General features: G+C 40.5%; 1 protein-coding gene across 8 annotated transcripts in view; it reads right to left on the bottom strand.

The window, feature by feature from the left end:
* Nucleotides 1-23381, bottom strand: part of LOC131128532 (dynein axonemal heavy chain 10-like) — a 25926-nt gene extending 2545 nt beyond the window's left edge. Inside the window, exons 1-67 of one of the 8 annotated variants that reach the window (XM_058071462.1) lie at nt 23002-23381; nt 22804-22919; nt 21589-21799; nt 19891-20279; nt 19619-19809; nt 19312-19510; nt 19009-19203; nt 18694-18864; nt 18360-18536; nt 18130-18282; nt 17887-18056; nt 17655-17806; nt 17420-17584; nt 17127-17334; nt 16861-17017; nt 16258-16734; nt 16010-16168; nt 15798-15914; nt 15027-15129; nt 14767-14945; nt 14461-14672; nt 13814-13970; nt 13493-13726; nt 13283-13405; nt 12975-13208; nt 12648-12871; nt 12306-12575; nt 12140-12215; nt 12032-12057; nt 11827-11961; nt 11564-11716; nt 11281-11485; nt 11059-11205; nt 10595-10786; nt 10387-10505; nt 10154-10312; nt 9888-10023; nt 9678-9800; nt 9469-9600; nt 9140-9356; nt 8772-8891; nt 8528-8673; nt 8300-8452; nt 7965-8225; nt 7705-7877; nt 7527-7620; nt 6878-7045; nt 6597-6785; nt 6266-6437; nt 5979-6182; nt 5812-5892; nt 5335-5532; nt 5104-5265; nt 4827-5001; nt 4525-4706; nt 3923-4059; nt 3621-3838; nt 3312-3533; nt 2728-2875; nt 2365-2644; nt 2059-2288; nt 1710-1983; nt 1531-1635; nt 1299-1453; nt 958-1112; nt 426-606; nt 37-237 (exon numbers count right to left, since the gene is read on the bottom strand). In XM_058071462.1, coding sequence (XP_057927445.1) covers nt 37-237; nt 426-606; nt 958-1112; nt 1299-1453; nt 1531-1635; nt 1710-1983; nt 2059-2288; nt 2365-2644; nt 2728-2875; nt 3312-3533; nt 3621-3838; nt 3923-4059; nt 4525-4706; nt 4827-5001; nt 5104-5265; nt 5335-5532; nt 5812-5892; nt 5979-6182; nt 6266-6437; nt 6597-6785; nt 6878-7045; nt 7527-7620; nt 7705-7877; nt 7965-8225; nt 8300-8452; nt 8528-8673; nt 8772-8891; nt 9140-9356; nt 9469-9600; nt 9678-9800; nt 9888-10023; nt 10154-10312; nt 10387-10505; nt 10595-10786; nt 11059-11205; nt 11281-11485; nt 11564-11716; nt 11827-11961; nt 12032-12057; nt 12140-12215; nt 12306-12575; nt 12648-12871; nt 12975-13208; nt 13283-13405; nt 13493-13726; nt 13814-13970; nt 14461-14672; nt 14767-14945; nt 15027-15129; nt 15798-15914; nt 16010-16168; nt 16258-16734; nt 16861-17017; nt 17127-17334; nt 17420-17584; nt 17655-17806; nt 17887-18056; nt 18130-18282; nt 18360-18536; nt 18694-18864; nt 19009-19203; nt 19312-19510; nt 19619-19809; nt 19891-20279; nt 21589-21799; nt 22804-22919; nt 23002-23098 — 11844 coding nt within the window. In that variant the 5' untranslated portion in view covers nt 23099-23381. Of the gene's footprint in view, nt 1-36; nt 238-425; nt 607-957; nt 1113-1298; nt 1454-1530; nt 1636-1709; nt 1984-2058; nt 2289-2364; nt 2645-2727; nt 2876-3311; nt 3534-3620; nt 3839-3922; nt 4060-4524; nt 4707-4826; nt 5002-5103; nt 5266-5334; nt 5533-5811; nt 5893-5978; nt 6183-6265; nt 6438-6596; nt 6786-6877; nt 7046-7526; nt 7621-7704; nt 7878-7964; nt 8226-8299; nt 8453-8527; nt 8674-8771; nt 8892-9139; nt 9357-9468; nt 9601-9677; nt 9801-9887; nt 10024-10153; nt 10313-10386; nt 10506-10594; nt 10787-11058; nt 11206-11280; nt 11486-11563; nt 11717-11826; nt 11962-12031; nt 12216-12305; nt 12576-12647; nt 12872-12974; nt 13209-13282; nt 13406-13492; nt 13727-13813; nt 13971-14460; nt 14673-14766; nt 14946-15026; nt 15130-15797; nt 15915-16009; nt 16169-16257; nt 16735-16860; nt 17018-17126; nt 17335-17419; nt 17585-17654; nt 17807-17886; nt 18057-18129; nt 18283-18359; nt 18537-18693; nt 18865-19008; nt 19204-19311; nt 19511-19618; nt 19810-19890; nt 20280-20339; nt 20442-20514; nt 20613-21588; nt 21800-22803; nt 22920-23001 lie in introns of those variants that run through there. The other 7 variants (XM_058071465.1, XM_058071461.1, XM_058071466.1 and 4 more) reach the window with 7 other exon arrangements.
* Nucleotides 23382-23846: the final 465 nt, after the last annotated feature.

Raw genomic sequence — 23846 nt, forward strand, 5'->3', positions numbered from 1 at the left:
AAGTATGAATATATAATGTCAGGGCTGACATTCCACCTTGAGAGACTTTTGAAGGATGCCTATTGGAAAGTCATCGATGGGGTTGGTTGTGATCCACAGGCGAAAGTGAGGGTGGGGTTTGGTGATCATCTCCAAGCATTTCTCCAAATCTTTCAGCCACTTTACCAGCAGGTGGCAGTTCTGTAGCATCAACCACTGACCACGGGCTGCTGCCACCTCCAGCAAGTGTAGCGCAACCTTGAGAAGGGGAAAGAAAGTCAACAACAACAATTGATCATACAGTATCAAGACAGAACTGGAGGATGAAGCCCTCTGTCTTTTCATCCCCCAAAATTAATGCACCTGGTACTCCCAAATAGGAATAGATGCCAAAAAGACCCAAATACTAGTTTCAAAGTTCAATATAGAAACGAAATTCTTTGTACCTTTTCCTGGCCTTGGCCCATTGCAAGGAACTTGAACTTGCCCCCAAAGCCAGTCCTTTCTGCCAGTTTCATGAGGTCACTGCCGGGGTCAGAGCCAGGGCTCAGGATGAAGACAATAGGGGAGAACTGGGTACTCTGCTCATAAATTACATCGAAACTGATCACAGGAGGTTGAACATATCTGTTGAAAAAATACGGTAACTATTTTAGCTATGATTTGGCATCATATTATACATTACTATGACACTTATCAGATGACATTCATTCATTTTCTTGTGCTTATTCAGGTCCGAGCCCCCAGAGGCATCTGGGAGGCATCCAATCTAGATTCTTAAGCCACCACAATAGACTGTTCTTGAAGTGGAAGAGAAGATCTGTGCGCGGAGTCCCTCAACAACCATTCACACTCACACACATAGCTAAGTTAGAGTCTTCCATGAAGTGCATAATCATCAATTTACATTTGTGGCATTCATTATAGCACTTCATAGCATTCAGGTTTTAACAATACAATAAACAATAAAAGCATCACCTCTCGCTCATGGTGATCGTGACATAGTCAGTGATAGCTCTGTAGACTCTATCAACACGGAAACAGCGCAGCAGGAGCAGCTTCTGAAAGTCTGTCAGCTTCTCGTCATATTTCATTGGCAGTGCAGACTGTTCTGGTGCATCCAGGTCATACCACTGTGGAGAAATACATGAACATTCAAACTCAATTTCTAACTACAAGAGAATGGAGGGTCCACCCATCCATCTTCTATACTGCCTATGCTGGAGTCTATCCCAGCTGATTTGGGGCAAGAGATGAGGTACAGCCTGGACTGGTCACCAGTGCAGGAGACTTATCATAAATAGGGAGCCACTACTTACTGACTGCCACGCTGCGGAATTCCGACTAACTTCATCAGGTAACGAGCCAAACTGCTCAGGAAAAAGCTCTGACAGTTTTACTACATCCTCCCAGGCCGCATCAGGAAGCCAATTACAAGTCTTTTGGCGTGAGGTCTTTTCCAGTGAAAGATTACCTTTTCACAAGAAATGAAAAGACTCGCTATGAGCTTACTGTGACGGAGTGGAACTCTCATTATGTTCAGTATTTCACCTTTGATAAAAAACTCCAACTCCTCCTGAGGAACACGATCTTCCGCCTGTTCAATCTTGATAGTCATGTTGAAGGAGAAGAGAAGTTTGTGTTTTTCAAACAGACCTGTGAATAAACATCTCCATCAGTATACTAAATAGAATGGACATTGTAAAGTTGTTACAGTAGATGTGCCCTACCTGTACAACCATAATTGTAAACGTTGTATGTCAGGCTGTTCATGATGTTATTCAGTCTTTTGGTCAGAGCAGAATTGGGTGAAGACTTGCGTAGGGAAAAGTCAAACACCTCCAGATATGAGGCGAGAGAATACTGGTACATGCTGTTAACCAGAGCCATTTCTGTCAGTGCAAAGAACAAAATAGCCCCACGCTTGGCCACTGGCCGGTACCCGTTTCTGAGCACGTCGATATCCACTGACGTAGTTACAGCCAACTTAAGTTTCTCAAACACCTGATAATGAAAAATGTCAAATATGATGACCAACATGATGACAGTCAAGAGTGCTCTTCTTGGCGTTTGACTGACCTCACTAGATTTAGACTTTGTTTCCTCCAACGTGGAGACCAGCTCAGTGTTATCCAACATGTTGCCTGTGGATGTGGCCAGCTCTCTGAGCAGTGTGTCACCAAGGTTCTTCAGCAGCTTTTTATTATCACTTGTCTCTTGGATCAAAAACTCACGCTGCTCCTCCAGTTCCTTCTTCTCAAAGCCCATTATAACACTGAGCAACTGATCCTCCAGACCCTTAAGGGTCACTACATGTAACACATATGGATAAGACACCGTGTTAGCAGAGGACACATTACTCACAAAAATAGTAAATGATCTTACCAGTATAATTAATAACCATGGATTTTCCAAACACAGATGGAGAAAATTTGGGGTTTCCCAGTTTTGTGTTGAGGTAAAGCCTAAAGTTAGGATCATAGTCCACCTCTTTGTCACCCAACATTATGACCTGCCTGCCTTCAGCTCCTTTCAAATTTTTCTCCAGGACGTTGTCAATGACAGGATCAATGTACTCATCTACATCTTGGAAAAGGAATGGGAAGCCATATTTAATGGCCATCTCCAGTTGTTTCAAGAAGTCTGGATCATTGAAGGATGAGATCTGTGGACAAAAGTACACATGGAGTGCTGCTTTCTCTAATTCTGGGGGGAAGCATTGCACAACAGAAGAGTATAACCCTGTACCTTCAGGTTATTGCGTGCCTCCTTTTTCTTAACCCAATTGAGGGCTTGTTGTTGAGGATCAATACACATGGGGAAACGACTGCCTCTGGTAGTGAGGATTCCATTCTGCACTGACAGTTCATCTGGTGGCAAGCCCTCTGACCCCCACCTGTAACCCAAGTGTAAACCATATGGTTAGAAAACACTTTGGACAACATTCTGTCATTGTTAAAAACAGAGTGGCATGCCTTTGCAATCCAAAATCAAAGTTATTATCTTTTTTTTTTAAGTCAGAGTTTAGTTTAGTTTAGTTTGGTACCACTGGACTTAACCTTAGGATCTCTAGATTACAAACCAAGCACTCTACAAGCTGAGCTACAGTAGAATTCCCCCAACAATATGATGTACGGTTAATGTGGAAATATTAGTCTGAATTGGTAGCATGATTGGCAGGCACTTCTGTCTGATGTAATCTAACTGTATACATCATGATGAATACATAAGCATTTTGAAAAGTCTGAATAGGTAGCAAACTTGTCCCGAATGAGATGAACATGCTTTCAGCACTCACACAATTACATCTCTCTGTTACATCTCTCTCTTACTTGCTGATTTCCACCTCATCGGTTAACAGGTTGTCCACTTTAAAAGGTTTGCTCAAGGGAATGCCTCTTTCCTGCACATCATCAACCCATGTTTCATACACCATCTCATTCCTGAAATCCCAGCTGAAGGCTCCCTCATAGCTCAGGAAGGCTGAAGAGACCAAACAGTCACCCAGGAGGCGCACACGGCGCTGCTTCAACTCCTCTAAGTCGTGGGTCCACCTAAAAAAAGCAAATAGGAAAGCAATACATGAATATATAAATAAACCTCAGTGGCTGAAAAGTTTAGACTTTTAGTTGACATCTCACCTCACATTCTCAGAGCTCAGACCAGAAATAAGTTTGTCAGCAGCTATCAGCCTCCTCTCCATGAGTTCAGCCTCCTCTTGAAGTTTCTGTTTCTCCGCAATAGCAGTTTGATATTTGTCTCCCAGAGCCTTCAGCTCTCTCTGGAGATCATTAAGCTCAGTCTGAATGAGCTCCAGCTCCCTCTTACTCTGAAAAAAGTTCCTTTCGAGGCGCGCCACCTGTAAGTATGGGTCACATGTTACTCTTCATTCTGTATTTCCTCTTATAAAACACCAGAACGTTCTTTGCTAGTTTCAAATTACTTTGTCTCTTTTGGGCTTTATCTCCTTGGCAACCTCACAGTAACCTACGACAGCCTCCACAAATTTGAACATTCCTGAGCCCGCCTTGCTGATGGACTGCATCTCCTCAAGGGTGGTCGAAAGGTTCTTCAGGAAGCCTATGAAACAGACAACAGAGCTCTCATGGAAATGATTATAGAAGATAACATATACGTACGACAGTATCACTGCTTATGTTATAAGCAAAATTCATTTGTTTGCATCGAGCCACAGACATGCACATGTGTGATGTGAATGCATCAAAGAGAATCTTTACATCTCTGCGGTTTAGGGGGAAATTACCTCATTGTATACATTAATTCAGTTTTTTTTATATATTTTGTCAACAAAAAATTGCAGAAATTGCATTTTATCACTTCCTTTAGACAAGGCAATTAATGGGCAGGCCCGCGTATGGAACAACATACTACAAGGCAAGCATAACTGAACCAATACAGTCACCCCCACACTTAAAATCTAAGATTTGGTGACACTTTTATTATTTTATAAGAGAAACTGGCAGGTTGATATAATAAATGCGATATGTAAAATGTGCCATGCTGGCGTAAAGTAAGTCTACCTACCTTTGACAGTCTTGACCTGTTGGGAACCTATAGCATCACAGTCCATTTCCATGAGTGAACGCAAGAAGCCAGGATCTGACATCATTGCCTTAGCAGCTTGCCAGTTGATTTCCTTTTTTTTACACAGCACGAGGATACACTCACACACCACCTGCACTTGCTTGGGTGGCTTTGCAAAAGATCTGCACAAAGGATCATCAGGAAAAAGTCAATGAGACATGAGTGCCACTCGTTATAGTTTAGAATGAGTGTAGTTCAGTGTTTATTTGAACAAGTAATCGTCAGTCAAAGGGAAAGTTTACCGGATCTCAGTGACATCGGATTTATCAAGGTCTTGCAAGGCAATACGAGCTGCTTCTAATGCTGGCAGAGCTTCAGCAAGGGAAGTTTCTGCTTCTAACTTCTCAACTGCAATGACTTTGTTTTGCTCCTCAATCTCTTTGGCTTTGTCTTCTGCCAAAGTCTTTTTCTCCTCAGCTAAAATGAAGAGTTTGTGTTTATGACAAGTGTGTTTTGTTGAAGATTTCCAACAGTTTTTCTCAGCCATGAAGATATGAAGGTATGTATGTTTTCACTGACCGACAGTGGTGTTGGAGGCAATCTCCACCAGCATGGTCTCACAGGCTGAGGACTTTTCAGCGAGGACCACCTTCTGCTCTGCCAGTTTGATGTTCAGCTCATCCAGCTGCACACTGGCTTCCTTCAGTTTATCCAACCCCCCCTCGAGGCGCTTGCACTGTGCTGGAACACACAAACAAACGTGTTTGTTCCACTGGAACTTATGAGTTCAATGAGTTCCCACACTCTTACCCAGAATATACTGGTCCTTCTCCTGCAGGAGGCTGGAGTATGTGCTGATGAAATCCAAGTAGTTCTTTGGGGTGACATAGTTTGAACGTCGAAGTTTTTGCAGGAACAGGATACTGTACTCTCCAACAGACTTATGGACCATGCAGACATGCTCTATAACAGCATGAGCGTGTTCCTTAGGGATCATTTCACTTTCACCTGCAGAATTGACAAAAGCAGAGCATAACATGAAAATCAGGGATAAGCAACAAAATAGGCATCAAGGCAAGTAATCAGTCAGTCGCCAAAACTCTTTTATTATGAATAGCTCAATATACATTATAATAACAGAAGCAAATTGTGTTCAAGGTTACAAAGATTAACAACTGGGAAAAAATGAACAAAAACACATGGATCTTCAGAACCAACTGGCATACTATACATTTTGTGGGCTCAATTACGGTTACCAAAGGAGGTTTAAATGTGTTTTATACAAACCAAGGAAAGACTCAGCTACAGCAAGTAGCGCCTGTGGAGGCCACGGCAAGAACCAGTCTATGACAGTGTTGTTCATAAGTCCTGCAAAAGAATGAGAAGTGGCTGGCCCGTTCTGATCAACAATGTCATATTCTAAACAAGATAAATCATATTTTGGTTCATTTTACCTGGAAAGTTTCTGCAGCGTGTCCTCAGGGTGTCTCCCACAGGAGACATGCCTAATACAATGTGCAGGTTGCTAGCACTTTTACTGACAAAATACTGCCACACACTGTCTTTAGAAGGACCTGCTCCGTTTTTGAGGGCCTCATCACGAAGCTGATTGAGGACAGACTCTTTTTCATCGTCAGGAAACAAGGCAGGAACAATGCCTATTAAAAACATCAACAAAACCAACACAGTCCATTTGTTCTTAAGAAAACTACATTTCCTGATATGAAGACTCATGTCCAACCTGACGTAAGCATGTTATTGATGAGTTCCAAAAAACCTTCTTCAGCAACATGAGCATCAGTGAAGAGAAACACTGTCTTCTTGTTTTCAATGCCGAGCTTCAAATATAACGTTTTCAAGTCTTCGCGAAAGCTTGACTCGCAATATCCTCTGCTCAATGTTATCTCAAACACCTGAGGAATCAATCATGACAATTTACTGCAATTAAATCATCACATAATGCACTTACAAGGTGACATTCCAAATAGCTCCTCAGGCAGCCGTTCAAAAGTTGGAAGTCACCAGAATTTACAGTAATTTCAAATATTAAACAAATATGTTTGTTTTACAACCTCACAGTCAGCAGTGAAGGCAGCCAGCTTAGTGATGGACTGCTTGCCTGAGCCCCCGACTCCCACAAGCAGAGCATGACCGCGATCGATGCGGATGATACGGTGCACACGGGTCAGATGTTCCAACGCATCATCGAACAGGACAAGATTCATCCTTGACTTCCTATCATTGTATTCTTCTAAAATCTCCTGCAGAATGCAAACAGTACTGTATTTCAAAGTTGACTTTAATCCGATTTTTAACCAAAAAGAAAGCTAAAATAACAATAACATCATGATACCTGAAACAAGGCTTTAGAAGCTTCATAGTCCTGCAGGTCCTCATAGACTCTTGGTTCAGTTTCACTCAGGGCTGTCTTGTAGTCTCCGAAAAGAATTGGGTCTTTCATAACATCATCCATGTTTGCCTTGAAATGCTCTTCAACTAAGTTCTTTATAAGGCCCTGAACCTGTAAGTAAAGGGAAGAAAAAATGGCATTGGTTTCCCTTGCTCAAACCATGGGCCAATACACCAGCATGCGACAATGGGTCTAAGGATTTCATCATTGACTTAATATTAGCACCACTGTAACTCTGTGATACTGTACACAGACTACTTCTAAACCGTAGGGGTATTAAATGTGACTTTTTTTTTAGTAAGTAAGATTTCTTACTCAGAAAAACAATGTCTGATCATAATCAATAAATAACACAATAAATGACACAATAAATGCAGATATTCAGTCATCCCTCAGTACATCGCGGTTCGAATGTCGCTCCCTCACTCTATTGCGTTTTTTCAAAAATGAATTCATAAATGATCGCTGTTTCATGGTTGGGCGCACGGCTCTTAACCCTAATCTCAATTTATCTGCAAATTTCTGATAAATATTTGTCCCAAATTAAAGGTAAATATAAATGGGGTGTATCTTATTATATTGTTAAATGTACCAAGTTCTTGTCTTTCTCATCAATGAGTCGATCGTGGAATATCCTCAGACATTCATTTCTCCAAACTCGCACAAATATAGAGACTGTCGAAAACCTGTAGTGATGAAATGTGGTAAAGCCAACATTAGAAACACACACACAATTAATCCGTCAAGTTTGTTAACTGCCTTGATCAGACCTCTCAGGCTCAGTAAGGGTCAGTCCATTGTAGACCCTTGATAGGTCTCGCAGGTTGAAGATGTAGTGGAACTTGGCTGGAGTAGGTGGGAGATCTTTGACAAGGCTGTTGTATAGTTCCAGTGTGCAGAGAGTGACTTTATCACAAACCTTCTGCACAACATCCTCAAAATGCTAAAACATTCAATCAAATTTATTATATCATGCATGAGCAACTATGGATTGAGACCATTGTAGCTTTTATGAATTAAAGTTACTCACTTTGGTGTGACCTTTGATAATGGAACAATAGATTAGTTGGAGAGACTCAACAGCAGGGAAAGGGATGCTGAAGACATTGAAGAGCGAAACAAAACGGGTATCCACCTCGTTCCTTCCACCGCCTGCCTTCCCCATGGCAGCAATGAAGCCAAGGTCCTTGAGGGTTTTGTAGGTGAGCTCCTTCCCACGGTCATAAATACCTCCTCTGTCCAGTAAGAGCTTCAGCAGTGCAATAGGCTGCTGTGTGCCATAGCTATCCACCTGTATAAGGAACACAGTGCAGTCATATGTCAGCTTTATGGTGGAGAAGTATGGTCTGACTATACTGGTGGTACCTTTGGCATATTCATGTCATCTATAAAGACCAGCAGTCTCTTGCCCATTGGAGGACCATAGATTTCTTTCGTCCTTTTCTCGACATTGGCCTCCAGGTTCCTCTGGAGGTCCATTGATGTTGTTCTGGATGAAAGGTTGATGGTCAAAGTAATCTGGTGCCAGAGAACATTAATAAATATTCAATGAAGTAACAATTGTATTTATGCTTAAATATATAGTTAACTTACACTTGTATCTGCACTTTGATGCTTTAGAAAGTTATGAATGGTAGCTGTTTTGGAAGTCCCTGAGTCTCCAACTAATAGCACAGATTTCTTAATCTTTACAAGCTGTTCCAAGATCCAGCTAGTTCTAGTGGTGTCGAAGGTTGGGACTTGATGTAAAAATTCAGTCAGAGAATAAATTATGGTGACATTTATTTACTGTGCCTAGAATAATACAAGCTCATCTTCAGCAATAATCTACCCTTACCTAGAATATCAAAAAACTTCCGATCCGAGTCGTGGATGTATTTGGCGACCAGAGAGCTCCATGGAACCCACTTCTGTTTCGATTCGTCAAAATGGAAGTCATAGAGTGTTGGCAGGTGTTCTGTATGAATGGCACTTGTTAAAACTCACTGGACCCAATTGATATGAACTATAGCGATTTAGAGTAGCGTGATTGCGTTTTCTTTTACACTGTATTCAATAATGAACACTTATTAACTTAAACTCAAACAATACAGTAAATACAGCAGTCTCCTCACTGGGGAATACTTCCGCTGTATTCAACCAGTCCTATTTTCTAGCAGGACATTGACTGTGTGTATCTTCTTCTAGTCCAAATGTTTCTTGTACCTGGAATCTCACCGGGTCCAGCCAATGTTTTTTCAGCACTCACAGAGCTTAAGCCTGAAAGTTTTTTAATTAGGGCATCAAATTTGTCCCTTCCATCGTCAAGTAATGTAGCACCTAAAGAGAGGTACAGAGCTTCCAGGAAGTAACACTCCAAGACTGCAGCACTTTGGTTCTCACTTTCAAGGAGGGCATCAAGGATCATGCTCAGCTGGGACACCTAAACATAACACCAACACATTTCATCTCAATTTTCTGAATTAGGGGTGATTGTTCTCATTATGCTATTCTTGCATAACTGCAGCACAAAGGTCAAGGTGTTATGAGCCTACCATATTCAAATCTGTCTGAGGGACCACAGTCTTCAGTTTCTGGCCCTGTTTCCCATCTACAATACCTTCCACAATCATGTCTATTGAGCTGTGCACATATTTGTCAAATAGTATATCAAGTACTTCTTGTTCCTATACAAAAAAAAAGTTATAATATCACACAAATTGTGAGCACAGTTCTAACACAATAATGATGCTCTTGGTCATACCTTGGCAGATCTGTTTTTCAACCATTTCTGCCAATATGGGGTGTATCGCAGATTTTTGGGATCCACATAAACCATTCCGCAACGAGAGACTGTAGCAGGTGAAGCATACTGCAGATCTCCAACCTGCCATCACAAAAACATCTAAGTACAGCTAATGGATATAATGTGCATCTTCATCAGTTATATATACCACCAGTAGGTCATACAGACCTCAAACAGCAGGGCACAGTGATTCTGTAAGCGGATTCGTTCTCCATTAGCCAGAGTAAGGAGTTTGTTGTCATCCATTACAGAGTTCATGTTTTCAACCCACAAGGCGTCCACGTCACCATCAAACAGGATATACCTGCAAGTACAAGTTCATATTCTCATTGTGCACACAATTACAATAATTTACTATGACACATTATAGACTTTCCCTATACGTGGTACTGTATATCCTTATGTGACCCCCCTCTATCACATTTCAATCTTACCTCCTTTCTTTTTTTTCAGTAGGCTTGTTGATGTCACGGAAAATGTTGGATAAGACCCCATCAGTCCAGTCTCGAGTGTCAGGATCCAGAATACCATAGAGTTCTATGACACTCACAGCTTTGGGGTTCAGGGGATATAATTTGGTGTGAAATCCCAATCTGGGGATGAGATGTAATTACAGTAACTCTTCTTTTCAGCAGTTTGATGTTAGTTTATCTGAACTACCACTAACTTGGTTTGAGCTTGACATAATGTGCTGATTACTACAGATTTCCCTCCACCTGTTGGGCCGACTATCATAGTTGTGTGTCGGGTCATCATTGTTTCATACATTTGCACCACTTTATCCACCTGATATAAAGCATAAACTGTGTATGAGGTTTAAAATTTGTTTTAAGATGCATCGAGTGGATTTCCATGATATGGCAGAACTGACACACCTGGATAGGCAGCAAGATATAGTTATTATCTTGCAGGTTATCTTCTACAGCATCATTAAAGTCAGGGTAGCGAACACGGGGGCATTCCAAGCCAGGAAACAGGTCTGAGATCAGCCCGAGAAACAGAGGAACATCCTCAAACACAAACTTTGGAAGGTTCATGTCCCTCAAGGCTCGCATCAACACCACATCCTGCAGTAAAGGAAGACAGAAAAACAACATTTGATTTCATGCATTTAACAAGGAATTTAACTCATCATGTTTAGACCATGGTTGTGCAATATGGTTTGAATTTTAATCACCCTTTGAGTGACAGATTACATTTATGTAATTCAGTTTAAACTGACAGCACTTTGTTCGAAATCTAAATTTGAACAACTCAAACTATTTGCCATCTTGTTCAATGTATTTTTTTTAAATGCAAACTATATTGCATCTATTTTCTTTTTTTATGAGGACTGTACCTCTGTGAGATCTGGTGAACCTCTCTTGAGTTCTCCTGCCATCACTAAGACAGACTTTAGGGCTCGGAGGCCAAAGTCATAATGAGACTGCTTGGACAACTGCTCTCTTGCCAACTTATAGAGGACTGTCATCTTCTTTGCAAGGATCTGATTAAAACAAGACCAGCTAGACATCCTGAGTAAGGCGAACACATTTTCACTTCTGTGTACATTTCAACTCACCTTGGCCAGTAGGAAGCCCTCTGAGAAGAGCATGATCTCACAAATCTGCTGCAAGTCAGGCACAATCACCACCACAGGCCTGAACAGAGCTTTGACTGATTCGGGCAGCTCTGTACGCCCTGCATAGCCTGGGTTCATGGTGATGAAGATGCCAATTCGGCTGTCCAGGGTAATCTCATGACCTTCAAACTTATACGATAAAGTGCTGGTTAGTGAAAATACAAAGAAACAATCCGGTCACATAAACGTAATCACACATGATACAGTATCCTTTGAGACCTACATTAAATATTTTAAGGTACAGAATGAGAGCATTGCGGATAGTTTGGATTTGAGAGGAGATAACTGAAAGGACTGAAGCATCAATGCGGTTGAATTCATCGAAGCAGCCCCAGGCTCCACACTGGGCCAAGCCAGAGAGGATCTTCCCCACAGCCTGCAGAAGGAGGTAGACACACTCAAAATTGACAAAAATGGTTTTGTTAAGCAAGCAGGGACATTTTTTGGAATATAATAAGAATCCATTGACTCATGTAATCTTCTCACCATGTAGTCCATGCCTTCACCACAGTTAGTAACCACACAGAGCAGACCCAAAGCCTTGGCCAGATCTTTGGTGGACTCTGTCTTTCCAGTACCAGCAGGTCCAGCAGGTGCTCCACCCAGGAACATGGAGAGGGCCTTCAAATACATACCTCCATCAACAACTGTTAGTCTGTGTGTAAAAACAAATCGCTAAGTGTTCACAAACCTGTGTGATTGTGAGGTAGATACGGTCTGTGAGAGGGGTTATAACCAATCGACCGTTCAAGCCCATGTATTCATAGCCATAAGAAAAAACTGCACTGCACTGACGCACAGCTAGATTGTCTTCTTCCTGCACCCAGTAGAATCTCAGTTGGCTTTCCCACTCAAATTCTTTTGCATCTGTTATACTGGAGCAAAATAATGAGAAACAAGTTCACCTTCCACACAAGTTACAAGGTATAATGGTTGATATTTGCGCTTCATCATAGAAGTCGTACCTGTTCAACACAAAGCTGTCTACAATGTCTCTTGCATGAACATCAATGATAAGGACGGTGTTAATCTTTCGTCTGTCGTTTTTTTTCATGGGTTGCATTATACGTGTGACCAACTCATCAATCTGCTGGTGCATTTTCGTGGCATAGTTCTTCAGAGAATGCTTAGCTCCTTTCTTCAAGTTGCTAAAGACATCCTCTACTTCCCATGTCCACCACACTTGATTTGTTGCCAGTACAACCATACCTTGGAATAGCAACATCCAATCCACCCTGAGATGCAAAGAGACTCAATGTGGATATGATTTTCTTTACAGAGAAATCTTGCTCACAATGTACACACACCTGCCTCTGTCCTCACAGTAGCGAAAAATGGCTTCCTTAGTGATGAGCCGATTGGTTCTCCTCATCTCTTGTAAGACCACTGTCATCCATTCCTCTACCCTTCCTTTGATTGGGACAGGTTTTTTAAACTCCATCACCTCACCCTCAGCTGACACCATGGCTCCAGCTGATGTCTCCCCACTGCTTTCCGCATCAAACCGCAGAGATGCAATGTTGTCATACATCTAGTGAAACAAGGTGGGAATAATGTGGAACCTTACAAACCTTACAAACAGCTGTAGGATGTGTTTAGTATCGCATTGAAAGACACTATGTTTCTACTCTCACCTTTATCATATGCTCCTGCACACAATCGTGGTGACTACTCCCCAAAATGCTGAGTAGTTCATCATCAGAGATGAAGAAGAAGCGGGGGAAAGCATGCCGCTTAGAATCTAGGTAGTCATTGAGACTCTTCTGGCACTTTTCTAGGTTCTCGCTCAAGGTCTGCAGGTCTATGAGCCGGTTGGGAACCAGGCAACAGCGCTTAATGTTTGGGTTGGTCTGTGCATCATTCATTATCTACATAAAAACAAATTATATTACATAATTTACATTTCTCTTCTGAATTCTATGAATGATAAAAGAACACTCACATCTTTAAACCTTTTGTCAATGTTGTCAAATTTCTTCGCTTCCTCTGGCAGCTGAGAGGAAATATCTCCACCAATGAAGATGCTCTCCAGGTACATCCATTTCCGTTGTACCAGCAACCAAACCTGCACAAAATGAGATTTAAAAAAATTATTTCGCGATTTTAAAATTCAGCTAAAGAGTTGATGGTAGATTTGACCACTAAGATTGACCTCTATGGTCTCACTGATAAGGGACAGCTCTTTCTCCCATTGTTGAATGGTGTTTAAAAAAGGTCCAACAAAACGACTTCCCGCCATACTCTGCAAATTCATGGCATCATTGTCCACACACACCAGGATCTCATCCACTGCACCCAAAACATAACAGTCTTGCTGGGCACCTTTACTGTAAGACTGTATAATGAATTTCATGCTTCCCCACGTTTCAACCACCTCCTTCACACCCTGAGAGACACATACAGACATTTTTTATTTTTATTTTTCTTCGATTCAAACATATACTTGGGATCATATATACTGTCATTAGCTTACCTTTTCAATACCAAGCTCTTTCACACCGGAAGTGACAATTTCACCTATGACATCAGCATACTTATGAAGCTCCATTGCGAACATGTTCTCCAGTGTGAAGCTACTCGGGTTCATATCAAAGCTAGTGCCAGTCCTGTCCATCAACTCTTTCCAGTGTCTGTTGCACAAAACATGATACGTTTTGTGTTATTTCAACTGTCATTTCATATTTATACCACAGAGCAGGGGTGGGTAATATTCCAAGTACCATTCTTAGTCATGGTGTCTTAAAGACATCACACAGCAATGTAGTAAGTAGAAAACAACAGACAAGACACTACCAGCAAATAATGCAGAATAATCAACAACTATGTAAGTTCTAAACATGTAACTTATTAGCCATTTATAATAATAACAATATAGCAAAGCACACAGGAAAACAGGAAGTGGGCCCGTATTGAGAGCTGTGCTTACATACATCAACATCACCACCATATTGGATGTGCTGCCCTGCAAGTGAATACAAGTAAACTTTCTTTAAGTGCCTTTCTACCGAGAAATTTAATGGGGAGTTTCATCCCGCACAAATTTTGCTCTTTGAGAACTACATTTTAAAAAATCAATCACAATGACCACCCTAATGAAGAACAGTTCATTTAGACACTGACCTTTCTCTGAGTGCTTCATTCTTCAGGTCCAACAAAAGAGGAAGGGAATCTCTGAATTCTTTCATTCTGCCCTCTAGGATACAGGCCACAGGCAGTGCTCGCACATCTTTGGGCAACTTTCTAAAATCTTTGAGAAAACCTTCAACACCATCCTGAAGAGAGTGTATATCTAAGTCTGCCCATAAGGTCTGAGACCACTTGTTCTTTGCAGCCTAAGTAACAAAATCCAGATTTACAAAATTTAGTGTGACATGTCCCAGAATGTTTGTATGATATCAGTTGTTTTCATCAGTCATGAAAACCAACCTTTTGCTCCTGGTAGATGTCATAAATCAACCGGAAGCCATTCATGTTTTTTTGTATGCTGACAATCTCAGGGTACACAGTGATCGGTAGGTCCAACAGCTTCTCAGCATTTGCAAGATCCTGCCGTCCCTCCACCATCTTCACAAGGTCTGCTTCATATGAGTCCATTAGTGATAGTCCTACAAGCAAAACAATAACAATCAAAGCAATGTTCAGGAAAAATGCTCACCAGAATCATTGTGATGCTCCATTTCAAAAACCTTTATCTAAATCATTTCCCACTGCTCCAGGGCCTTCCATGGTAAAGGTTTCAAAGAAGGAGGACAAATTCCGTTGAAACTCTTCAGTCATCCCTTTGGTAGTCTTTGTGGTGCAGAGAGAGAAGATTGCATTACAGAATATGATGGGATTTATGTATTTCAGACATGGGCACCTATTATGCTAATTTTCGTACGGAATTCCCTTTGTACTGAGTTGTTGACTCCTCTAGAGCAGCCACACACAATAAAGCGCATAGAAAGCTTTCTAGATCATCTAGAATCTGCATCTATTCCAGCTGTATTTCTTCGGATTTCGTGCTTCCTTCGAAAACTGTCTGTTTTAATTTATTCCACCTACAGCCCCCCTCCAAACACACACGCTCCGCTGTGGTTGGTCACACTCCCAGTTAGTTAGTTAGTTGATGATGAATAGTATAGTTGATAATAAACATCCGTTTATCTTTTTAAAATGTCCGCTTTTAACATACCGACATATGTGTTGGATCCCGATATGGAAGAAGAGACTGGACAGTCCGAAGTTTCTCAAGAAAAAAGGTTACGTCTCTGAGTGGTAAATAGCTTTAGTATTTTAGCGTTATCTTTTCTACAACATCAGTAACTTGTAATGTGGTCATGTAGTCAATGGAATTCCATGCATTGTTTAACATTGTTGAATTAAGTGTATATTATTGTAGAGTTGCTATAGTCGATTGTTGATTACTTCAAGCTGTAGTACGTGGTAGTATTTGGTGGGTGTATGTAGCTTCTTACCGCTTTAAATGATATCTTGACATTGGTCAAACTCCGATCGACTCGCTTGGATTCTGTAAACAGGTCACTCCAAATCTGGCTAATATTTTCCATTTCTTGCTTTTCCTCCTCTCCAACCTATGCATAAAAGTCAAACCCAGAAAGTGTATATCTAATGCAAAATGTGAAATACTGATGAAATGCAGGATTTATAAAAATATCAAGTACACTACCTCAACTTTGTACATAGCCAGTGTTCTGTATCTTTCCTCGATATCTGTGATGCTCAATTTTACATTTAGAGACATGTCTCTAATATCTGAGATGGTCCCAAGGACATTCTTCAAGTTCTCAAAAGTGTCAGGACTCTGTTGAAGCTTCTCAAAGAGGAGCTATTGAACAAACGTTATCAGAAAAACAATCATTAGCTTGGAATGTTTAACTTTTATGAGTCATATACTGAAGCATAAAAGTGTATTACCATGAGCTCATCTTTTAAGTTTAAGAGTTCCTCTTTGGCTGATTTGTTGAGCAAACTACCCAGTGAATGAATCCAAGACTCTGCAATCTCGTGCACAGTGCGGCCCAGTGGCTCCAGGTTTAGTTGAATGATGTGTACATTCTTATATAAAGGCTCCAGTAACACCTTCTGATTTATACTAGCATAGAGTTGCAACCTCTGATCATACATTGCACATGTTGGGTTTTTAGCAGCAAACTTTTCACTGACTGTAGCACTGTCCTTTTCCCACAGAAGCTGATACTGTTTCCAGTGGTTAAGCAACTGGTCTACAGAGAGCAGCAACTGTTGGATGTTCTGGGACACGGCAAGTCCACTTTCATTAATTTTAGGATGATGACACACTTCATCAAAGAAGCTAAAGATCACCAAGTCATCCCCACTCACATGTTGGGGAGGGCACTCAACGCAGGTTCCATTCATCCAACGTACAAACTCCTGGAACAAAATCAACACAAACACAATCATGGTGGTGAAAAGATCAGGTTGTATCATCATTGTTAAAACTATACACTTTAGCAAAAAATGTGTAGTGGTTTACAGAAGAGGAAATAATGATCTTACTTTGGTGCTGTCGACACAATCTCTGACACATTGCATAAGTAGCCGGTTGATCTCAATTATTTTGGGCTGCAACAAAATCCTTGGGGGAGAAAGGATGGCATCAACTCGGAAGAGAGGGGTGCGTGTCATGAGCACAGCATTGAATGCCCTGATGTTCCTGTATGTGACAACCAACAGAATGTGCGTTATAGAGGACGAGCTGCATGTCAAATACAGCGGCGATAACTTGTTCAACACAATACTTGTTATAGCTACCAATATATTACCTCAACACCATGTTTACAAGGGCATCGTGCACCCTGTGTTCCCAGTATGTGTAATAAGATGACATAATGTGGGATTTGCCAGTGTTCGTTTCCATGATCAAATGCTCGATTTTAGTGATGACTGGTCCAATGTCATTGTACTTGCATCTCAACACATTCATTGTCTTGGCCCGTTCTCGATCAATACATTCATAAAACTCCCTGACACCTGAAAAAAGTATTGAAAAATGCATATGAAAAAAATCCTTCTAATTGAATCTATATTTGATTAGGCTATATTCATTTCACAGTACTTGGTAAAAGGTCTGTCTTTGCTGAAGCTGGGCATTTCAGGAGATCTGCCATCAGTATAGATTGCAACTTGGCTTCAATATCTATTTCATTGTTCTGGATTTGATTGACAGTTGACTCAAATTTTGAGAGCTCTGGGTTGGTGTTGTTGATGAAATCTCCAATGGCTAAATTTAAACAGAGATGTTAGTCTTCCACCCAAAATGCACATTAATTAAAAACATTTTACATCCATACCTAAGGAGTTCCAGTTGAGTCTTTTACATCCAGGAAATAAGACTGTTTCAACTCTTTTGATGCATTGTGACAGCATGGTGATCTTTGCATCACTAAGACTATTGATTACAGTGTTGTAGCGGCTGACAAGCTTGTAGAGATCATCAGTGTACCTAAATCCAATGTGAAATGCAGAGGGTACGGTTGAGGATTGACATGTACTTATTATCTTGTCTGTGGTGAGTATGACTACCTTATGAAGTTGAGTTCTTGCAAAGTAACATTTCGAGCAACCTCAGGCACAGAGAAGGACATTGATATGAAGTTTTTTGTCTCCGTAATTATTGTCATGATCTCTGGTGGAAAGTTGACATGGTATCGCCTATCTCTTTGTCCCTTTATGTCAGGTTTGGCTGGGACAACCTTGAAATAAAAAATATATGAATTCAGGGAAATTCTAAATAATTTCCACTTGTGACCGAAAACCGACACATACCAGCTCTCTCTGGTGTTCTTTTGAAATGATGACCATGACGGATTTCCTCAGTAACAATGGCAAGTTCCGTTCCGTATCAACTATCCATGACTTATACTTCTTAACTCCATAGTCACTTATCTTTTTGGACATTTCCAAGTACTTGTTTTTTGCCTAAACACAATTCACAAATGTCATGTTGGATAATTCTTTGTGTCTAAACATACTAGAGCTGCACAAAAGTAACTCACCACTTTGCCCATCTCACTCTGCAGTAAATCAGGCATTGTGAGGAGAGGAAGCATGCCACCTTTTATGCGATGAAAAAGAGAATGTGTCCACCTGACGCTTCCAGCCATGGGAGGCTCGTTCTTATTTATTTGCGGTTTATCTCTCTTTTCCTCAAATATTTCGTTTGTACTATCCACCTAGAACGAAGACGAAAAAAGTGTAAGGAAAATGTGCTTAGTATTTAAAAAAAATGAACAGGAACATTTTGTGATCCTGATTCAGATGAGATAAATGTTCAGTGTATTCAGGATTTAGAACTTTTGAGGTAAAGTTAGACCGTGCACTCTTACAAACCTCTCTGCAATACTGAGCCAGAACATCATTAGTCTTTTTCGTCAAATGATTATTGATGGCTTGTCTGGAACGGATGTCTTTGTATTTCATAAGCATTTCAAAGGCAGCAGTAGAAGAGCGCAGTGTCCTGAAGGACTGATCAATGAAGGCGATGACCTCCCGCTCAATAGCCTGAACACACATAAATAAAAGCTACAGTCCATGAACATTGTTGCAAATAAAGAGCAACGTTAATAATATAGTCTATTCGATTGTATAAGCCTTCTGATTCATCAGATTGTTCCAGAAATAAAGAAACAGGATGTCTGAACTCACATAAACACTACTATTGAAGTTTTGCATGATGATTTTCCAGCTGCTCATCTTGCAGCTATCAAAAATATCAAAATTTGATGCCTCAAAAGGTAAGATTAGGTTGTCTACGTTGGTCAGCATTTCATCAAAACGTTTGGGATCCAAGGTCACACTTTTTAACTCTGGGCTGAAGATGTTGTAAAACTCCTCCAAATTCTGCACAGATAATTAAACACACATCAAACAGTAATCTTGAATTAGCATTTTACATGTTCATTCTTCAAGAAATAAGTGAGAATGCATAAAATGAGAAAGAACTCTGACCCGTAAAACATTGCACAGGTCCAGACAGATGGCAGCCATGTAATCGGTTTTCTCAAAGAGCCTCCTCCTATCAAACTCCCAGCGTTTACCAGTGCCTCCTTCTTCAATTTCAGCACGTACTTCAAAGTAGGAGAACTTCCATAATTCCAGAACTTGCTTGGCCTCATCCACCTTGGTTTTGGCAACATCTCTTTCATCTCTGTCCAAGACACAAAGGAGTCTTTAAGACTGGCAAACTGATACAAGAATAGTTATTTGAATTGAACCTACAAGATGCCAATGCCTTATTGCTAGGATATCGACATACTTGAAGAGCACTTGGAGATCAATTACTTGAGACACACGCTCAGACAGTTGCCAAACAATGCGCTCCATTAGAGGAACCATGCGTTCATTCCTGTTATAGTGGCAGGAGATTAACCACACAACTTGTAGGCTGTTCATCAGAGGTGGGATGGTCTCCAGAATCACACCAAAGTTGGCTCCTGTAGCCAAATTCTGTATCAGACAAGAGTAGACAAGGGTGGTAGAGGGACGTGTTTACTTGACAAAGAACAATTTGGATCAAACTTAGCTCACCTTGAAATGTCTTTCCAGTGTTTTCAGGAAGCGTACATTTTCATCTGCTTCCAAACAGTATTTAACAAGTTTCGCAACTGTAGCCTCCATTGGGGGAATTACATCTGCATGAGCTTTGGTTAGTACCAGCAAAATCTTCTTTGCCACTGGCTGATTAAGTTTTGCTGTCAGAGCACTCAGGATGGAAGCACGCTCCTGCCAAAAAACAATCTCTGCCATTGGATTGGGTGTCTGTGGCTTTTTGCTATCCTGCTCCTCCATAACAGCAGTAATTTGAGTTTGCCAGGTGGTCACGCACTGCTCCAGATTCCGTACCAGTTCTAAATCAGCAATCAGTTCAGTGACATCTGGGTCCATGTCGAACTCAGGAATGTGCAGAGCGATGTCATCTTCAATTAAAAAAAAAGGTTGATCGTTAAATATAGACATCACTTATTGTTTTCCCCTACCTTTGTATTTGTTTGAAGGTCAAGGTATTTTTCTTAAATTAAATATCCCTTGTAGTCCATGTTGCACCAGCTCCAAATAGACTTCATTTGAGGATACCTTTCCTATGGAATAAGTACTGTATATGATCTTTTCACTAAACAAACAATAAATTAAAAATCATACTTGCTTACTTACTTCTATGACAGCATGTTTTTTTTTCCATTCTGTTTACAATTCCTTTCCGCTCTCTGAATTGCGGATCACACTCAACCTAATAAGCATACTTTTGGAATCTGGGAAGAAGCCAGAGTACCCATAGAAAGCGTAAGCACGCACGAGGAGAACATGCAACTATACACAGAGATGCCAAACGCAGATACAAACCCATTTCTTCAGGATGTCCTGACTGTGTGGCCAGCATGCAAACCAATAGATTTAGTTTTTAGTGTTTTAGCTACAAATGAAATATGTCAACAATTCCATCACTTTGGATATAAATAAATGAATAAATATAAATAAATAAAAATTCGTATTTTACGATGATCATGTTGACCTTTTAAATCTATACTATTTGTCTTTGAATGTATATAACCTTGTACGGTATTTATTTGATAAAGTCCTACGTTAATTCATACTATGAATAGCATTGTTGCCCTTTTTCCCCATATAATGGGAGTATATTAGCCTCTAGACCAGGGGTCAGCAACCCGCGGCTCCAGAGCCGCATGTGGCTCTCCAGCCTCTTTGTTGCGGCTCCCTTTGCAATGCTTGAATATTTTTTAGCACCCGTGTGGTGAAAATGCACGTCTTTGTTATGAGTTTACAAAAATCCAACTTTGTGTGAGACCATGAATGCATCCTGACTGAGTTCTGACTGGTGACTGAATGAGCAGACAGGATGCTATCCAGTTCTCTCTGACAGGTTAACATGAAGGGAAATGAGTAATACTTTGAGTTATTTGAGTTATTAATTATTATTAATGAGTTATTTGACGATTCTAAAAAATAAATTAGAGCTCATTTAAAAACAAAAGTTTATCTCCAGTACTAGCAAGAGTACTCCAACTCGTCTTTTTTTTTCCTCCAATGTTGTTTTAAACATACAACGTTTTGCGGCTCCAGGCTATTTTTCTTTAGTGGGCAAGTGGGTGAAATGGCTCTTTTCATAGTAAAGGTTGCCGACCCCTGCTCTAGACACATAAATATGCACATATAACATTCAGCTATAATAAGTGAAATCCAAATATATTGATAGTGTGATTGACAAACCTTGAGCTTGAAGCTGTTGAATAGTTGAGTTGACCACTCCCAAAAACTTGTGTGTGCTGTTGAGTAACTCATTACGCTTCGGTGCTCGTTCAATTGGTTTGGTTGGAGTCTCCTCACCACCACTGGACTTGTCACGAGGAGAAGCTGCTTCAGCCTGATTGCTTACATTGTTTTTCTTCATCTGATGAGCAGTAATTAATGGGATATATATCTGAAAAGAGACAAAATGACAACCAAAGGCGTGTATTACAGGTACCGGCAGGGATTTTGGCCCCAACAAAAGAAGTGACAAACGCTTCACGATTTTCTATGGCACTGTCAGTCATGGACCCTTCATAAGGTTTGTTGTCTTACCAAGTTTATTACCACTCATTCAAATCATAACATATTGTGGGGTGACGTGGCACTTACTGACTTCTGGGTGTTGTTTTTTTTTTTTATGTTGTACAATGGTAGATGCACACGTGCATGCGCAATCTGCTCTGGTACCAATCCTTTTTTTTTCTTACAAACATGAATTTGATGGTTATAAAAATGACTCTTCAAAGCATTAAAAAATAATAAGTAACCAGAGTATTGATGAATGTACAGTACTTTTTATGACACAGCATGGCCAACAATATTGTTTGGTACCTTTGCGAGTCAGGTACCAAATCCAATAAAAGCCCATCTAAATTGGAAAAAAATGTGTGCAAAATGACATGGTTGACATGGTTATAGATCTACTTGAGGCGTTAATATTTAAAATATTGCCCTGTGATTGGCTGACGACCAGTCCAGGGTGTACCCTGGCCCGAAGACAGCTGGGATAGGCTCCAGCAACCCTTGTGAGGATAAGCTGTAGAAAATTAATGAATATTTAAAATATATAACTTTTTTGTAAACAAAAAAAATCCTCCAACATTCCAAAAACATGTAATGTTTTGTGTACTTCATGCAGTGAAACTGTAGGTACTACCTGGCTGACTATCTTAATTCAATGCCTTTAAGGGGTGTTTATTTTAAAATGACATTTTTGATTGAACTTGTAGGTGACCTGTCAAATGCTGACCGGGGTAATATATCCTGAGGAGGATGGATTTCATATCCATTTTTTAAATAGTCATATTTTCATGTTTTGAAAAATATTCAATTTTGTGAAGTTAGAAAAATGTAGCCTATTGTGTTCATAATTTTATAACCTTATCGGTGCTTGTGTTTGTGAAGTTCACCTACATGAACAAGTTTTCTCTGCAGGAATTTCAGGTTGTATTCGTTACTCCTTTCAATCTCCTCGGGAGTAGGTGTCCTTTCTTCGTCCTCACTCCTGTCATGTGACTCATCATTGGGCTCTATCGTAAAACACAAATATCCGTAGCAGTGAACCTTGAACCTTCTCAGTCGCAATTTAGTCGACTCTGATAATTGACTCACCTTCTTCCTCTTCGTTTAAGGGAGTTTGGGATCCCGTATTGTCCTCCTCAGCAGCCTCCTCAGCAGCCTCCTCATTCGATCCGGTAGTTTCGTCCATTTTTTTTAAATCACTCACCCACTTCCGCTTTTGATTCAACAATCATGTGTAAAACTCCATCAAGAAATGAGCGTACAAAAAAATGTAAACACGGAACAATAAATTGCAACGAAAATAAAACAAGGGATATCAGTGAACGCACGTCGAGAAATTACGTCAAATACGAACGTGAGTGACGCAAAAGGGCGCTATCTGAACGTCAGTTTGTTTAAACTACCTTTACTGTTAAAGATACATAACCATGAAATAGTACAGATATACAATTGAACACGTACATACATGCATTCAACACCAATCCCAAGAATTAGATTTGTTATTATAATGGCTAACACATGGTCTGTGCGGATGTAGTAGTAGTAGGTAGTATGTGGAGAGCCACTGCATCGTCCAAGAAAACTATGACAATAGTCATGCTCCTGTCAAGCATGGGGTCTGCCTTGGAGTTGTCAAAGGTACTTGAAGCCATAAAGTCATAAGCACTGTAAAGTGGTTAATTTATGACATTTCAGCAATACCATTAGATCTCTTTGTATGTTAGTTGTGGTGGTGGTGACATCAGCTATCAGGAAGGCACTCGTTCAATGCACTGCATTGGTTTAAAAAAGCACAACAATAAAAGCCTTAAAAAATCATCATCTTGACAAAGTGTCATTTTATTACAAAATGGTGCACCAACCGCTTTACACAATATATGCATGAACCAGCAGTGGCAACTGGGACTGCTTATGAGTGAGATTCACCCCACGGG

Source organism: Doryrhamphus excisus, chromosome 4 (assembly GCF_030265055.1).
Source record: "Doryrhamphus excisus isolate RoL2022-K1 chromosome 4, RoL_Dexc_1.0, whole genome shotgun sequence".
In the NCBI taxonomy this organism is placed as follows: domain Eukaryota; kingdom Metazoa; phylum Chordata; class Actinopteri; order Syngnathiformes; family Syngnathidae; genus Doryrhamphus; species Doryrhamphus excisus.